General features: G+C 53.2%; 1 protein-coding gene across 1 annotated transcript; it reads right to left on the bottom strand.

The window, feature by feature from the left end:
* Positions 1–16,330: 16,330 nt before the first annotated feature.
* On the bottom strand, positions 16,331–18,375 carry PPY (pancreatic polypeptide). The gene is made up of 4 exons (XM_037493301.1): positions 18,185–18,375; positions 17,913–17,984; positions 17,059–17,111; positions 16,331–16,374 (listed from the first exon to the last, which is right to left on the bottom strand). Exons 1-4 carry the CDS (start codon positions 18,373–18,375, stop codon positions 16,331–16,333), a joined length of 360 nt encoding a protein of 119 aa, XP_037349198.1.
* Positions 18,376–18,635: the final 260 nt, after the last annotated feature.

Here is an 18,635-nt window from a genome sequence, read left to right on the forward strand (position 1 = left end):
CTCTGCACTTCCAGGCGCGCACCTGTTCCTCGTTATCCTGCTAACCAGCTGGAAAAGGGAGCAAGAACTTGGGGGAGACCCTTGAGCAACAATAGACACACCCTCATAGAGCTTCATGGTTAGGGTTAACTTTTTAGGACTGCAGTGGGAGAGCCCTAGATCGATCGCAGGCAGTTTGGGAGCATTGGGGTGGCGGGAGGAAGGGGAACAGGGAACGTCTTTGCGAAGGGGCTCGGAGAACCATTTTACTCCAGAATTGAGGAGCTAATCCACACCCCTGTCTGCGGGATACAGAAAGAAGCAACTCGCTCTTCTTCCTCGGGATCCCATCTCAGGAAGTAAATAAAGTGTTAAGTTTATTTGCCCGCCTTTGCCCAGCTGCTGGCTCCACCCCAGACGTGCTGGTAAAAAACAGCTCTGGCCCCAGAACACTGGAGCTCAGTACCCGGAGCCCACCCTTGGCTCAGTGCACCGAGCAGTTGGAGACGGCCAGCATATCTCTGACCTCTGCCACGTCTCCCTCCTCACCCCCCAACTCAATTTACCCTCTGGAATGTGCAGGAACGATCCCTCTTCGGTGTCAACTGGGCTCCTAAGATTAAAAATGAACTGCATCCTGGAAAATTGCTTGGAAATCTCAGAAATTGTTTTACTTGGGACTCCAGCCTGGAAGTAAGGGACTTGGTCCCAGTCCCCATGCCCCCCCTCCAAGAGACTGAGCTGGTCCCTGAGCTCCCAGAGCATAAGTTTCTGTATAAGTATAGGGGGAGGCCACATAACCAAGCCAAACTGCGAAAGCCCTACTGTTTAGGTGCCTCGGACCCAATTTGAGAGAGTTATTTAGCGACTCCAGAAGGCAGGGACTGGAAGTACAGGCTTTGATCTGACCAAAGAGGCTTCCTGGAGCTCACTGCTTTCCATCCTCTCCTCTGCCTTCAAGTCAGAAGATGCTCCTAATTCAACCCAGGCAGAAGTTCTCTTCTCATTATGAAGGCTACCTCCACTCTCACCTGCCCACCTCTGGACAGGGAACTACTTGGCTATTTGTATGTGGTTGGAAAGTGGGAGGATCTTGAATCCCTCCTAACCCTGATATATTTTTAAAAAGATTTATTTATTTATTTATGCATACAAGAACTGTGGTACAGGCCAGAGGGGTGAGAGGATTCACCAGAGATAGAGTGGGAGCAGAACAGTCAGACTGACTGAAATACACCGCTGAGGGGAGCAGCGGGCGTGACAGGAGAGGTCTGCTGTGTCATGTGGGTCAGCAACCTGGATGGGGATCAAACTCATGATGCAGAGGCTGCGGATAGCTTCATAGGTTGCAGCTTAACCCCTTGTGCCACCAGGGAGGCCCTGATATTTTTATTAATTTTTTTCTTTATCAGGCAACCGTTACCCCATAGCTAACCACAGCAAACCTTCCATTCCATTCAGGATCCCCAAGACAGGATCCCCAGATTCTGGCCCACTGAGAACATAGAGTTCATACAATTTCAATTCATTATTCTTACAAGCTGCCTATCCTCTCCATTAACCAATAAATATCTCTCTTTAAAAGGGCCTCATAGGGCCTCCCCTGGTGGCGCAGCGGTTGAGCGCTGGGCTGCGAGGCTGCCCGCAGTCTCTGCAGCGCAGGTTCATTCCCTGCCTGCAGGCGAGGGTCCCACAAAAAAATAAAATAAATTAAAATAAATAAATAATAAAAGGGCCTCATAGAATGCCAGCCCTTCACATATGTTCAAGAACTTACAATTGATAAATTGCTTGATTTTTATAACAAGCACCCCTAGAGGAGACACAATGGGGAGAAACACTTCTGATGCAGACAGAAAGTGCTCCTATTCTGTTCCAGACAAGGTGCCCACTTCTGTGAAACTGAGTCAGACAAGGGCCCTGATTTCCAAGGGTTCAGTCCAGGCTGGAGGCCCAGGAGGCCAGTGGCAGACACAAAAAAAGCACTTTCTGGTGGTGGTACAGTTGAATATTATAACAGGTAAGTGTGCTAAGCTGGACCCCAAAGGAAGGGGGATGCTATTGGTAGGAAACAGAGTAACTGAGAATGAAAGCAAGATTGCGGGGTCCTTGAGGGTGCATCCCATGGTGATTAGGGGCTGCCTCTCATGCTGGGGTTAGGAGGGAGGGAGGAAATGAATCCTCCTCCTCTGAAGTCTTTAATTACTTCTATCTTCTGCCCTGCCTCCACCCCAGAGGTGAGAGGGTTCAGGTAATGTCTCTGCTTCCCTTGAAATCCAGGCCCCCTTCTGGTGTATATTCATCCCAAAACTTTGGGGGTCAGGGGATAGAGAGAGAGAAAAGTCAAAGCAGGTGCTCTGAATTCCCTACAAATGTGGGGGAGTGATAGTGCACTTCTGATAACGACCAGCAGGGGCCGCTAACAGCTATCCCAAAACTGTATAAACCCACCGACCGGCTGTGCTATTCCTCACTCCCCCAACTCTTGATCAGCCTTGTTCTAGAAGCCTTTTCTATTAGCTATAGTCGCTGTCAAAAAATAAAATAAAATAAAATGTTTTTTATGTGTGTGAATCCTCACATAAAAAGAAATTGTTTCATGATTATTTTTAAAACTATTACTAGAATTTCAAAATATTTTACCACACCTCAAAGGGTCATCTTGTGCCCCCATAGGTGTACCCCACTTTGGAAACCACAATTCTAAAAAAATTGTTATTCCTCCCTTTCTCCAATCGTCAACAGAGCATCCAAAAAGATGCCTTGCCTCCCCTCCAGGGCCAGACCAAGCCTTCTCTGGGGGACCCTTAGTTCCCATCACCTCAAGACACAGCCTGAAGCCTCCTCCACCACCACCACCAGCCAGCGCAAGCCAACCTGCCCCGCACCACAGCAGATTACCCCATCTGGAGGACTGAGACACAAAACCTCTCCCAGAAGCAGCCCCTTGTCCTCTCCCCACCCCACCCCCCTTGGCCCAAGCAGGCACTTCCCTGCCTCCTTGTTTTCCTTCCCCACAACCCCACAGGTTGGAATTCTGGGGAATTCTGGATGGGGGAATTCTGGATCTAGACATTTCTATGTCGAAATCCTGGCTCACCACTTGGGGTTCATGTCCTAGGCCGGTTATATAACTTTCCTAGCCTTATTTCCTCATCTGTACAACCTCCATCTTGGGGGAAAGACAGACGTAGTATGTCTGCCCCATTGCCAGGCATTCAGAAGGTGCTTCACTGTGACTCCCTTCTGGGCATAGGTCTGGGGGGTGGGGTTTCTAGCTGGGTACCAGCTGGGAAGTGGGTGGTTAGTTCCATCTGATTATCTGATGTGCCCATAAATGATGTCAGGTCCTCCTGGGGAAGAGAAGACACCACTTCAAGTACAAATAGCATGTCCTCTTCCTGCTGCCCACACACCCTTTGTGGCACCTTGCCCAGCCCCGTCTGTGCCACCTACTTCTCTCAACTCCTCTCCCTCCAGTGGCCCCGCTGAGGTGCCAAGCGCTTTGCTGGAGGTATCACATAAGGCGGCCAGAGTGGAGAAGAGCTTGCCAAAGGCACTACAGCCCCTGGGAGTGGGAGGGAGCTCTTGCTAGCCACCCCCCAAACCCGGTGTCCATTGCTGGAGACCCTCACAAGCCAACTGTGCCTTGGAGTACCCCCTGCAGACCCTGGGCTGGCAGGGGAGTGAGAGGAAAGGGAGTGGAGAAAAGCTCAGGACAGTGGGGTCTAGTAAGGCACTTGAGTTGCTCTTGGGGGACAGAAAGGAGTGAGGGAAGCTCCCCACTTGAGTTGGTGATCTGGGGGAGGGCTGTGTGTACACACAGTACACACATACACACATAGACCAAGATATACACACACAGACACACATACACACACACACATGCAGTGGTGCTTTCCTCTCTCCCTCGACCTGGGGAGGGTGTCAGAGACCGAAGGGACAGGGGCTGTGGGGTGACTTGTGAGATGACTTTGGTCAAGCCACTGGGCCTCACAGGCTCCATGTAGACCCTCTAGGGCATAACCTGGAGCTTGGTGAAGCTCAGTGGGGGAGCCAGATGAGCAGGGCACAGCTAGGCCACACCCCCTTCCTGGGAATGCAGGGAGGCCCCAGACCCAGCTCCTTTATCTGCCCTGTGGCTACCAAACAGCAGCAGCTCCTTGCCCCCTGCCATCCCACCGGGCACCAACTGCTCACCTCCGAGGATCTTCTCCAGCCCTCTGCATTGGGGTTTATGCACCCTGAGGTACCTAGGGGCAGGGTGGGGGGAACTCCTGCCCATCCCACAAGACCTTTACACCCTCTGGCTTCTCTGCACCCAGATGCGCACCCTGATGCTAGTGTGTGTGTGGGGGGGGCTTTGGGAGGGGGAGAAGTGGTCCCCTGGTCATCTGTGCCTCCCAATCACTACTGCCCTTTTCTAGGTCAGAGTCACTGGGAGAGGGGCTGCCTCCCACCCCATCAGCACAGCGTGTAGGAGGCTCACATGCCCCAAAGTGCCCCAGAATTGTGGGGGTCCTGGGCAGCAGTCTCAGGGTCTCTCACGGGGGTGTGTGGAGGGGCAGGGGCAGAGCCCATGGCGGGAGCATCCAGGCAGCCCCTCACTGGTCGTCTCCTACACACCGAAAGGGCCGCACAGGGACAGGAGAAGGAAGTACCCCGGTGGTGACGTCCCCCGGGAGTTTCATATCTGAGTCAGGCCAGCGGACACCCGGGAGGTGTGCACGCGCACTCGAGGTGTTCACAGGGGGTGTGTGCACGTCGGTGTGCTCATGCATGTCTGTGTAGGTGTGTGGATGGTGCACGTGCAGGGAGAGCACTGGGTCATGGCTGCGCGTGTATGTGTGTATGTGCATGTGTGATGCAGGCGAGTGCTCCCTCCTGGCCCTGGGGGGTCCTGAGCACCCTCCCAGCAGCCCACTCCTGCTTCTCCCATTGACCCATCTCAGTAAGAGTCAAAACATGAGACCATCTTGTCCATTTCAAGGTCTCACCCCTCTCAGACCTGGCCTGCCCCAGTGCCCCAAAGGGTGAATGTCCAGCCCGGTGGGTCCAGGGACACGGTGGATGGTGAGGGTGTGCGAGAGTCGGGGTCAGGGCTGGGGAGAGGAGGAGGAGGAGGCCTCTGAGACCTTGCAAGAATCTCACTGGAGCCCCCATTGGACTGACCATCTTTCCGGAACCTTCCTCCACAGCACAAGATTAGATGTCACAATGGAAACCGAGGCATCTCTGGGTCCTAGTGTTCCCTTCTCCCTCTTATTTTTTAATTCTTTTGAGGTGGGCTTGACGGGAGGGACTCAGCACCCTCTCCAGTCCCTGTGTCCCTGCTATCTGCAACCTGGTCCATGAACCAAGGGCCTGGATTTTCTCCAAAGGCCGTGACCTGCCCTACAAAGACCATGGAGCTTGAACTTTTTTTTTTTTTTTTTTTTTTTTTTTTTTTTTTTAAATATTAAATTTTATTTTTATATTCCCCCATACAATTGCAAACGCCCCATTCTGACCCCAATCCTTCCCCTCCCGCCCCCCACCCCCAAAAAGTGTCTCTGGTTCATAGTTTTTTTGTTGATTTTGATTTTCACTTTCTTATATTCATTTTCCTGGTCCCTTATTTAAGTTTTCTAGATTCCTGCTATGAGTGAGACCATCCGGTATTTTTCTTTTTCTTTTTGGCTTATTTCGCTGAGCATGATCCCTTCCAGTGCCATCCATGTTGCTGCAAATTGCATGTGTTTATCTTTTTTGAATGCTGAGTAATATTCCATGGTATATATGTACCACATCTTCTTGATCCAGTCATCTATTTTTGGGCATTTGGGTTGTTTCCAAAGCTTAGCTATTGTAAACAGTGCTGCTATAAACATAGGGGTGCAGGTGCTCTTTGGAATTGATGTTTCTGTGTCCTTTGGGTAAATACCTAGGAGTGGAATTGCTGGATCATATGGAAGCTCTATGTTTAGTAGGTCCAGAAATCTCCACACAGCTCTCCATAGTGGTTGGACCAGTTTGAGCTTGAACTTCTTGTGGGGCCCTCTTTTCCCCTTGAATCTCCAACCCAGGGTGCTCCTGGGATGGGAGTTTTGATCGGTCAGACTCTAGCCCGCCTTGGCCTGACATTCCTCTTATAGTTGCCTTCCCGTTTCACCACCCCCCTTCCTTCGCCTTTGCTGGCTCCCCAGTCTTCCATGTCCTTCCTCTTCTGCCTCCTGCTGCCCAGGAGGCAGGCTGAGTCCAGTCACTTGCTTTCTGACTTCCAGAAAGAACTTCATTTTGTGTCCACACCTCCTCAATCCTGGCCTACATTAAGAGCCCAGAAAATCTTATCACAAAGTAGATTTTCAAAGAGACCCTAGCAGTCATGGTCCATAGCCATGACACAGATGTCCGCCAGGTTGCCCAGGACATGTGGCAAACCCCCAAATCCAAAGCCTCCCGGTCCCAGTTTAGTGCTCTTCCCACATCTCCATGCACAGGCTAAGGCTCAGAGCCTGCCCACTCCAGAGCCGTGGGCCCCTGCCAGCTGTGCCCAGCTTCCCACTCCTGGGTCAGACAGGCAGACTCCATCCTCCCTGAGAGGAGGGCAGCGAGTGGCTGAGTGAGGAGCAGCAGGTATTTGCTGCTGGGGCATTTGCCTAGTCAGTTCACTCCACTGGAAACATCTGCATTCTCCAATTTCCAACAAGCTTTTTCAAAACTCACAATTTTATCCTGCCGCTGTGGACCAATGCTCTGTGTTCTAAACAGTGTCCACGCGGAGCTGCTTTGGTGAACATTTTGCAGGCACAGTTCCAGGCTCTTCATGTGTACCAATTTAGGGTCCCCATCAGTTTGTGGAAGTGGGGGACACTATTACCCCATTTCATGGATGAAGAAACTAGAGCATAGAAAGATGAAGCAATTTTTCCAAAGGCAGTGAACTGAGTGGTAGACCTGGGATAGGAACCCAGGTCCTCTGGCCTCGGCCCCCCCGTGGATACTGCACCTCACTTCATAGGTGCTATTATTGGCTTCATTTTATGGATGAAGAAAGTGAATCTCCTGGGCATGACTTGCCCAGGATCTCATAGAAAGCAAGTAACAGAACTAGGTTTAGTTGGTATTTGCTTAGTGTTCCATCAACTATTCTTTAATTCACAAAACTATAACTCACAAAACAGTTGAACGTAAATAAAATAAAGTTGACTTAATTTAAGACTGCATAGAATCATCAGTATTAAAAAAATAAACACCTAGAAGCAATTTCTACTCTTTCTTGCTAATCCTTCGCAGCTTAATCTAATCTTGGATTAGCTAGACCTATTTAAAATACTTTTACTAATGCTCCCTAAACCTTTTATTAATTTGGCATCAGACACTGGACTTGAGACTAGCTTAGCAGCACTCAAGAGCAGCTGGCAGGGACGCCCTAATGTGAAAGCATTCTGCCTTTCAGAGACCCCCGTCCGGCTCCAGTACAGAAGGAACACTTACTGTCTGACCTTGGTTTTCTCATCTGCAATTGGGAAGTTGGGGTGTAACGACCAACTCCGTCTATGTATCTAAGGAGACAACTTCCCACTCTGCTCATAAGGGACATAAAAACTTTCTTTCCATCGGGGATTTCCAAAAGGTGGCCTCTTGACAGATATTTCTTGAAATCTCATGCCACTGGATAATGGAATGTAAAGTTTTTAGCGGACGGTGACTATGTCTTGTTGACTAGTGGAAGGCCAGGCCTAGCACAGTGCCTGCCGCCAGTGAACACACGCTACAGAATCCAGGGACAAGGGGGCACAAGCCTGGTTAGGGAAACTCCTCAGGGCACCAAGGGTTGGAACAGGTGTGTGTAAGGAATCCTCAGCAGGAGAGGTGGCCCGGGGCCCTTGGGCAGGGTCGCATTAGTCTGCAGCTTCTGTGTGGAGGTGACAACTGCGGCAACTGAATAGAGAGAGAACCCCAGAGGCCTCCTTCCTGAGAAGGTAGCTGTGGATGTGGACGGCATTCAGGGCAGCAGAAAGAGCTGAGGGCACCCAGAGGTGAGGGAGATGAATATGCCCGTCAGACCCAAGGGGGAGAAGAGACTGCGCCCTCCTCCCCCACCAGTGCCCACTCTGCAAAGAGGGGCTTCCATCTGATACCTAAGGACGCAGAAGGCCAGAGAGGCCGATGACTGGCCACTGACCACACCCACCTGGAGACTCCGGAGTGTCCCTCCCGGCTGGGCTGTCGCTGGCGGAGCACCTGAGAGCAGAGGCAGGCTTGATCCGTTGCTAGAAGTCGGCTCTGGCCCCTCATTCAAGGACTGTCCTGGCCTTACAAAAGGACATTCAGAATCAGCCTAGTGAAATGTGTTTCTTTTTGAGAATTTTAAATACACACACACTTAAATTACTTACATGATTTTATGTATTTTATATATAATGTTTCATCAGACATTTTCATTAAGTCAGTGTTAAATTCCTTCCTGCTTCTCCTGGAGCTAATGCCCTCTCACAGGCACCCCCATTTCAAGGCAAGGCAAAAAAAGGGCACATTAGGCATTTGTCAGTTTGTGATACAATATATTGAACCCACACAGAGCTGCCCCCGCCCTCCCCTGGGTCTGGGATCACCTGGCAGGGAGGGGGGCCCCTGCCAGCACAACTTCAGCTCTTCCTCCTGCTCCTCTCCACCTCCACCTCCCCCTCTCCTTGCCTGACTCATCTGCCTCCCTCCCCCTGCACAGGCCTCAGCAGCCATGTATGGGGGCATCTCACCAGTGTTTACCTAATAATAAAGCCAGAACCGGGTGTCCCATCAGGCTAAGAATTTGGTCCAGGTTGGCGGGTTCTGTGTTATTTTATGAGAAAATGTGAATATCATGTTAAGGTGTTAGGAGGTTATATATTAAGTCCTGATTGGTAGACTAAATATTCAAATGACATGAATGCAAATCACAGAATCTTAAATTGAGATTGGGGGAAAATGCTGGTCTGGAAATTACTGGTATTTTGTTCTTCAGAAACAGTGATTATCAGCCAAGTGATTTTACTCTGGACTGGCCCAGTATAGGCCTCCCTCACTCAGTAAAAGTGCCAGGAACAGATGGTGCAGCCACTGTGGGAAACAGTCTGGCAGTTCCTCAAAAGGTTAAACATAGTTATCATATGACCCAGCAATTCTACTCCTAGTTATGTACTCAGAGAAATAAAAACAGATTCCCACATAAAAACCTGTACAGAAATGGTGGTAGCATTATTCATAATAGCCAAGTGTCCTGCACTGATGAATGGGTAAACAAAATATGATACACCCATACAATGGACTGTTACTCAGCTATAAAAGGAATGTGTGTAATAAGACCTTTACCTTTGCCCGAAGAGAGGTCTGGCCTTTGCCCTTGGCTTCTAAGAATCTCTAAGTCCTTGGAATGCCATGCTGACCTAATAGGAGTGTTTTCGATTGCCTGGGAGTCTTGGTTGACCCCAAGTAGTCTAAAAATGTAATTTGGGGCAACATGGTATCATCTCAACTTCCAGAACATCTAGAGAGAGATCAACCATGTGAACTGTCAACCATGTCTGCACAATGGAAGGCCCAGTAAAAATTCTGGACTCTGAGGCTTGCGTGAGCTTTCCTGAATGATAATATTCATGCCTGTTATCACATATTATTCTGGGAAAGTAATGTTGTCCATAACTCCATGAAGGAGACAACTGGAAGCTCCATGTATGGAATTTTCTGAACTCTGCCACATGTGCCCATTTCTTTGACTGGTTTTAAGCTGCATCCTTTAGCTGTAATAAACAATAGCCATGAGTATAGCAGCTTACAGAATGTTCTGTCATTTTTTCTAGCAAAGTATCAACACTAATGGTGGCCTTAGGGGAACCCCCTGAACTTGCAAAAGGTGTCAGAAGTGAGGGTGGTCTTCTGAACTGTCCCTCTAACTTCACAGAACAACCCTGATCCATGGAATTCCTTGGGACAAAAAGCTCGAATGTGGGACTCTCAGATACAGTGGCTGTAGGAGGAGATACCAGGCTTGTTTACTTTGGGAGGAGAGGTGGTTGGCCACACCAAACTCAAGCCAAAAGAACCAGGTTCAGGGACTGCCTCTTTGCTTTCTCCCTGTGACTCTCTGATCCCTCCCCAGATGGCTTTGGCCCCAACTGGGAAGTGACAATATGCAAGGAAGGGAAAGCCATACCCTGATTTTACATATTGTGTTTCTCAGGCAAGATAGTTAACACCTGTCACTCTACTAACCCCAGGCATCTTGTCTATTCCAGGCACTGGGCAGTGTCTGTGGGACATGAGGAAGGCATTCCTCCTTTCCCTGGAGCTCACTCTGGCACGGGAGCCAGACATGGAACCATGTGGAAGGAAGCCCAATAAATGTCGTGACAGCCACCTGAGCAGAACAAGGACCCCAGGAGCACAGGGAAGACAGGGTCGGGGTGGCTTCACAGAAGTGGAATTACTGGAACTGGGTCCTGGGTGGGATTTTGCCTGGCAGAGGAGAAACAGCTGGTCCCAGATAGAAAGAACTGCACAAGCGAAGGCCAGGGGTGAGAACGTGCCCATTCAGGAGAGTCTGACAGGAGGATCCTGAAAGGAGGAGAGCCAGACGGGCACCACGAGGGAGGCACCTGCCCGCCAGCAGATGCGGCTGCAGAGCCGAGGTGGAAGCGCAGGTGTCCAGCACAGGGGACCACAAACCAACTGTGGCCATCTGCACAGAGGAACGGGAACGGTGTGCCAAGTGACCCAACAATTTCTCAGAAATGTTACGTTGAGTGAAAAAAAACAGACACAAAAAGAACATAATGTTTGATGCCATTTATTTCAAGTTCTAAAATAAGCCAAACTAGTCTACAGAGCAAATCGGCAGTCACCTGGGGCCAGATGACCTGGACAGGGCTGGAGGGAACTGGCCAGGGTCATGGAAATGTTGCGCATCTTGACTGTGAGGGTGGTGACATAGCTGTCCAGACTCATCAAGCTGAACATTTAAGATGGGTGGGTTTTATTGTATGTAAGTCATACTTCTATAAAGTGGTTTAAAAGGGTATTTTAAAAAAATAAAACAGGCCGTGGCCAAATTGTGAAGGACCCTTAGATGTCGTGCTAAGACATTTAGCACTTACCCCAGCAAATAACGGGAGGCTGACTAGTCAAAAGTTTCTCCTTTTGCCTTGTTCTGGTTCGGCAGCATGTAAAAATCCATCTCAAGTCAGCTTAAACAGAAGAGGGGCTATCTGAAGGACCCTGGAGTGACTCAGGAATTCAAGGAAGACTTTGGGGTCCAAAGTCTATGGTGCATTGGCTTAGTTGGCATCTAATAAACAACCTGGCCGAGCGCTGGTGTTCAGCCCATGGCTGCGGACATGGCACTCAGAGAAGCAAAGCAACTTGTCCAGCAACACACGGCCAGCGAGTGGCCATGTCGAGTTTGGAAGCCACATCATTTGGATACCTGCGGCTGTCTTGACCACCAGGCCTGGAGGATCAGGGGGAGCTCACTCAAAAAGGCCCTGCGAGGAACAGAGCCCCAAGGGCATGGGGAGAACAGGCGGGAGGAAGAGGGGGCAGCCCTGAGTCGAGAGGCCAAGGCTCCCAGAGTCTGTGGAGGGGGACCCAGCACTGAGGATGGCCAGAGGAGAAAGCAAGTGCCTGGGGGTGGCTTTCTAAGAAGGCAGGAATGCATCTTCAGACCTGAGTCCGTCCTGAGCTTGAATCTCAGCCCCGCTGGCCTGGGGTCGCTCTCAGCAGTATTTGGAGCCCGTTTCCTCAAGTGTGTCTGTTTGTCATTTCTTTCGCCGACGCCCTGACCACCCTGCACGCTTCTCTCAACCCTGAGGTGGCCTCATCGTCTACTGCTGTGCTGGTCCGCGGCAGCAAAGGAGTTAATCGCGCCGAAAAGCATCATCAAAATCAGAGATGCCACAACAAGATGCCTTTCCTGGTCCCGGCACTGAGATACCCGATAGTCATCGAGCTATTATTATTGGTAATAATTTTGGCTGCTTTGCGCCTCCTCTCCACACCCACTCATCCCATCAGGCATTTTATTCTGTTCTAGACCAGGAAGCAGGTAGCCAAGCACATCCCTCAGAACTTGACATTCCTGGGATGAGGAGTGAGTGAGTCTGGGAGCGGAAGGGACCAAAAGTTCTTGTAAAAGAACCCTGGGGCGAGCAAGGGCAGCCTGGGTGCTCACAGTCAAGGCTGCAGGGCCCACTCCCTGGCGATTTTCCGAGAGTGGGGGCATCGGCATTGGGCTTGGGTCTAGTAGAATAAATGACAGCCTGTTTTGGAATTTGGGGTACACTGGCCCCTAGATCTCTCCTCTTACCTTGTACTATGGGATTTTATGACAAGAGTCTCTCTCTTCCTCTTTTATTGTTCTTGGGATTCTGGGCTCCATGGAAATGCAGCCCCTGGTCTTACTTAGCATAAACTCAGCGGCATCCATGTTGGCATTCTCACCCCTGCCCTGAGGGAGAGGTGCGGATGAAGGGCAAGGGTGCATTCATGGGTGGAGGGGCTCATGCGTGATCCCTGTGTCAGGGCTTGAGCCAAATCATCCAACTCCACTCACACAGACCTACACTGGGGACGCCACCAGCTCCGCTCCTCAGACAGCATCAGCACGGGGGAGAGTGTGTCCTTAATCAAGTCGTGCAGCCAGTGACTGGTGAAGATGTCTGACCGAGACGTCCCAGCTGCTCTTACTGTGCCCTTTCTGAGTGGGGCGTGCATGGAAAAGCCTCAGCTCACATTTTACAGCCTTGTTCCAGAAAAGACACAGTGGAGCAGGTAGAAGGCCCTGACAGGCCACACAGACAGAGCTCCTGAGCTGGGCAGCCCGAGGCCAGCATTGACTATTCAGGCTGTCAGCACCCACCACTCTTGAGAAGACCCTGAAGGTCATCCATGGGGCGGTGTTGTGGGACCTACAAACCTCAACTGCACCCCTTTCCCATGCCAGCTGGCCTTCAGGCCAAAAAGAGGGGTGCAGCTGTGCAGCGAAAGGAGGCACCCTGGTTCTGCTGGATATCAGCACAGTCCCCTTCCACCCTCAAAAATAGCCCCTGGGAAAAACACAAAGATGGCTCCTCCCTAGGATCTACAGACCTGGAGCAAAATATTATCCTGCACTCCAGTGCCTTCCACCTCTGCCCCACCCCCATTCACAGGTACCCCAGCAGGGACTGTGCCCTCGTCTGGACCACTGGCATCCCGTGTGCTTCCACCCCCACCGTCCTCCTATTCTGAACTCCCAGGTTATGACCCAGGGGCAGGAGAAGAATGCCAAGCTGGGTGGAGACAGGGAAAGGGGTGTGGATCCAAAGGAATATAAAAAGCCTCAGAGATCGTGGGCTCCGAGCCCCTCATGCTGTGCCACTCTGCACCTGCCCAGCATCATGGTAACATCTGCGGGTGGAGCTTGGGGATGGAAAGTGGCACCAAGGGTCCCATCCCTCCCTGCCCAGGGCATTAAGAGCATGAAGGGGAGAGGCCAGGACAGCCCCCTCTGCTGGTTTGATGGCCAGGATAGCTACCAGGGTTTCCTGTCTTTGCTTTGAATAAGGGGAATTCCTGGTCAAGAGAAGGTTGAGGGTCTCAGGGCCTCTGGGGGTATCAGTGTATGGACATCATGACATGTGAGTGACTCTGTGTGTGCATGTGTGTGTGATGTGTGATGAAATTCTCTGTGCTCAGCTGGGGGTGCATGTGGGGCTCTTTGGGCGCAGTTTCTGTATGCAGCTATGTGAGTCCTGCATTCAACGGTTTATTGAGCACCTACTAATGTCAGGCACTGTTCTAGGGGCTTGTGCTACTTCGGTTTACAAAACCAGCTAAAAGCCAGCTACAAGGGGACTTACATGGGGGATGAGGAGTCACTGGGGAGTGCTGAGGGCAACGTAAGAGTAAGTAGAGAACACAGTAAGTTAGAAGGTGCAGGGGCTGCGGGGAGTGCAGCAAGATGAAGGGGTGGCTCGCAGTTTCACACAGGAGTGCCAGAGTAGACCCAGGCAGGTGAGTTTTGAGCGGATGCCTGAAGCTGGTGAGGAAGCTGGCCGTGCGGGACCAGAAATCCTCCAGGCAGAGAGAACAGCACATCTGACTTTTTTGAGGAACAAGGAGGCGAAAGGAGGTTGGAGAGGGTTAGCCAGGAGTTGCGGAAGGAATCAGCGAAGTGAGGGCGCTGACCAGGGCTCTCCGCCGGCCTCGCCCGTCCACCTGGGCCCGGGACTCCCGCCCCGCGCCACGCGCCCCTTTACCGACTTTGCGCGCAGGACACGCAGGTCCAGATGTGCACTCGGCCCGCGCGCCGGGACGCCCCTCACGGCGCTCGTGCACCTCTGTACGCCCCACAGGCAGCACGCCCCCGGGTCTGAGCGCCCGGGCACCCCAGGGGGTCCGCCCTGCCGCGGGTGCCGGGTCCTGGTGTCACGTGACCCCGCGTCTCCGTCCGCTCCGCCCCCTCCAGGCGCTGGCGGTGCGCTGCGCGTGCGCACTGGCCTTGGTGTGCCCGCGCTGGGGCTGCTGCGGCTGCTGCGGCTGCTGCGGCTGCTGCGGCTGCTGCGGCTGCTGCGGCTGCTGCGGCTGCTGCGGCTGCTGCGGCTGCTGCGGCTGCTGCGGCTGCTGCGGCTGCAGGGTGCGGGGGGTGGGGGGGTTGTGTATGTGGAAGGTCCCCTGCAGCAGCCCTCGAGCCCCAGGGTGGCCGACTGGCTGAGCAGCTTCAGCCAGTTCCACAAGTACTTGGAAAAGGTCTTCAATAGCAGGTGGGCAGAGAGTGGGACAGAGGGAAGGAGAGGGTGGAAAGAAATGAATCTTCCCACCATGACTGATCACCCCATGACCCCTGAAAGGATGTGTTCCCCAGCTTGAAGCCTAAGAACAAGAAATCTAAAGACCCCAAGAAAGAACAGAATCTCACAAAAGCCCCACCGCCAGACACCATGAAACACCCACAACAGAACACCAGGAAACCTCTGCCAACAGCCTTCTCCGGAGCACCAGATAGGAGAGTCTGGGCACAGCCACACCAGTCTGGGGCCTTGGAGTTGGGGAAAGTTGGGAGGGGGCAGGAATACTACAGTCCCAGGGGCTTCTTTTCCAGGCTGAACCTTGATCTGATGGCCCACTCACATCTCCCCACCCACCACCTTCATATTTGAGAGGGGTCTTCATGCCTCCCCCTCCACTTTCGCCCCCAGTGAGAACAATAAAGACAAAGTCTATTGCTTTTGTGACTTTTATGGGCTCTGGGCAGAAGGGACCTGATCTTCAAGGGGGAGAGGAGACCCTGGAGCTCCTGCTGTGGGACAGAAGACTCCAGCTCCAGGGTCTTCCCTGCCTCCTCCCTGCTCTGCATCCACCTTCCCCCACCTCACACACACCACTACAAGGAGGGGGCTCTGACCAGGAGGGAGGACAGGGGTGAAAGAAACAGGAGCCAGCATCTTCAAAGAAGGGGCTTCAGCCACCCCCAAGTTTGTACACAAAGCTAGGCAGCTTTGATGCCAACCTGGGGTGTTACTGTTGGCATAGCAACAAGCAGCAGTGCTTTGCCCCTCCGTATGCAGGGCATAAGAGCCTGCTCCTGCCTCAGGGAAGCTCTAGGCCCCTCTGACAGTGAGAAGAGCAAGGAAAGGGGCAAGAGCCCAGTCAGGGCCTGACCCTGGCAACCTGGGTGCAAGGTGGTGGCCACCGGGAAGACCTGGCAGGGCCAGAGACTCCCATACCCAGCTACGTCCTGAGCAGGATCCTAATTCCTTCCCCTGAGAAGGGTCTATACCTCTCCCTGCTTGTGACCATCCACTGAGTTGCCAGAGAAAATTCTGGGACATCAAGCTCCAGCATCCAAACTCAAACTGTTCTGCTGAAACCATCCTTCACCCAGATACTGCTTGGATTCAAGAATCTGAGCCGTGCATGTGCTGGGCAATGCATCTTCACCAGTCCTTTGCTTTTTTACAGCCTGGTTCCACTGCTTTTTACAGCCTGTGTCATTGGTGCCCAGCAGACACAACCAGGACTTGAGGGGAAGCAGGATTGTGGTGTCGTTGTTGTGGGGTTCCTGCTAAGCCCAGGAAAGTGGGCCCTGCAGCCACCCAACCTGCAAGCCCCATCTCTCTGAGGGGAGCTGTTGGGGAGGCAGGGAAAGCCATTCCAGGAACCAGAAGCTTCCAGTTCTTTCACATCCTGCCATGACTACCCCTTATCAACAGCGGCTCCCACAAACTCCAGGAAAAGGGGAGAGAAATAAGCTCACTCTGTCCTAATTTACACACACACACCACCCCACCCCTGCGCACGCGGGGTTGATGAGAGGGGCAAGGACCGAAAGCCACTGGGACTCCTCAGTGCCGGCCTAGGGGTAGGAGGAGCACGGCCCCGGTTCCCACCCATCCAGAGCTGGAGTGGGAAACCCACAGATTGGACTCCTGGAGGCGCCTGGGACCTGCCTAATCCAGCCTTCTCCCTGCAGCTGCTTGGGGAGCTCCTGCCCTAGGAATTCACTGCCTCTCAGGACAAGGCTCTCTCCAAATTGCTGGTTCTTCTAAGATCCTTCCTTCGAAGTCACCCAGTGTCACTCCCAGAGTCCCCTCCCACGGGCTTGTCCCCACTCCTGGAGCTAACCACAACCTTCTTCCATAAGATGGAGCGTCACGTGTTTGAAGAACACGGTATCATCTTCCCAGCATGCTTCTCATGGACCCCGCTGGTAGGTGGGGGGCTGCACCGCACGTCTGCCTCTCAACAGCTCCATGTACTGAGCATTTCCTAGGTCGGGTTAAATGCTGCACGTGCTTTATTTCATGCCGTGCTCACTGCAGCCCTAATAAGTTAGGTACTGTTGTCCTTCCCATTTTGTAGATGAGGAATCTGAGGCTCAAAGAGGTTATACCCCTGTCCAAAAGCAAACACAGGAAGTGGCAGATCCCAGCTCCAAACCCAGGTTCGTCTAACTAGAGCGATGCGGTATCAGTAACTTCCATGGCAGCTCCTGCGGCGCTCGGACAAGCTGCTATGACTGAGCTCTGGGCACCCGCCAACCGCGTCTCCCTCGCAGGGCTGTTGAGCAGGTTAAGTGCCCACCACACCCTGGGCTCCTTCTCCCAACCATCTCAAGTGGCGCCAGTTCCCCTCCTCTGGCCATGCTACTGCTGCTGGGCCCCTCACCCCCAGGGAACCCTATTCCCAGCGCACCCAGCACAGCGACGTGCACAGCGACGACGTGGTCGCGTCTCTGACCTGCCCCAGAGGAGGGCGGCTCTGCCACCACTGCTACGCCCAGTGTCTGAGCACCAGTGGCTCCTCCGGCAGGACAGCAGCCCCTGCCCCCAGCCCAGGATGCTGGGAAGGACAGCGCTGGTGCGCGGCCCGTCACCCGCTCAGTGATCAGGAAGGTTGAGAGGTGCTGAAATGCAGTGATTCCAGCTTCTCTGAGTCACTGAATGACTTTGGGGGAGGCCCAGCCTCCCTCTGGGCCACAGTTTTTCCTCACCCCCATTGCCACTTTCCCCTGCCCCCATCTCTCACCCCTCCCCGCACCATGAAGTGGATGCCCGAAGGGCTCAGACCTTTGGATCAATGAGAACACCCTGAATTCCCTTCCTCCCCCCCCACACCCTCTCTTTCCTGCATCTTTCCTTCCCTGTCCCCCCAGGGCTCCCCGGGACACAGAGAGGCTGGGGTTTGTGTCTTGATGCTTTATTTAGTCTGTGTGGGCGCAGGGAGCCAGGGCAAAGGTGCAGAGGGAGCACTGGCCGGTGCCGCCCTTGCTTCAGTGCCAGCGTCAGCGCAGGCCACAGTGGGGGTGCAGGTCTATAGGCTGAGCGCCCTGTGCAGAGAGGTCAAGAGGGGGCATATGAGTAAGTGGTCCTGTGCCCACGGAGACCGACCTGGTTTCAGCCCAGAGAGCCGGGCAGTCAGAGCAGGGCCAAACCTACCTGGGGGCAGCTGCATGGGGGGAGCCCCACTCCAAGAAGTCCAGCTTGTCTTCTTGGTCTCTCTTCCCATACCTGAGAGGGGAGAGGCAGCTGGGTGCTGTGCCCAGGTGACAGCTACCACCTCGTGCCTTCCCTTGGGCCACATCCCACCCAGGGCACATGGGCCCAGGTCTGGCCAGTGGAGAGGCTCTGCTCTCCCAAGACGGGCAAGGAAGGGCTGAGGCTGTGGCCCTGAGGCCCGGGGCCATGGTCTCGCCCCTACTTGCACACACCTGGGCCTGGTCAGCATGTTGATGTATCTGCGTAGCTCAGCTGCGTACTGGGCCATCTGCTCCGGCGTGGCATTATCCCCTGGGTACACTGGCTCCAGCGGGGCCCCGTGGGCACCCAGCGGTGGCTGTAGCAGCAGAACCACGCAGGTAGACAGGAGCAGCAAAGCAAGGCAGAGACGGGCAGCGGCCATCTGAGGAGAGAGGGGCAGAGTAGAGCCCAGCCCGCAGGGCCACCCTCCTCCCCCAGGCTCTTAGCCAATCACCCATTTCTCCAGGCCTGGAGCCACCCTGACCTGACCACTCCAGTCCCAGGCACACTGAAGAGCACGGCTAGACCCTCTCGTGAGCAGCCAGAGCTCAGCTAGGAACTTGACAAAGTAGAACAGTGCAGTGGAGGAGGTGGGGGCGGTGGGGGACGTGGGCAGCAGACACAGGACTGGCTCAAGACACC

Source organism: Talpa occidentalis, unplaced genomic scaffold (genome assembly GCF_014898055.3).
Source record: "Talpa occidentalis isolate TD23 unplaced genomic scaffold, MPIMG_talOcc4v2.1 talOcc4.7, whole genome shotgun sequence".
Classification (NCBI taxonomy): Eukaryota; Metazoa; Chordata; class Mammalia; order Eulipotyphla; family Talpidae; genus Talpa; species Talpa occidentalis.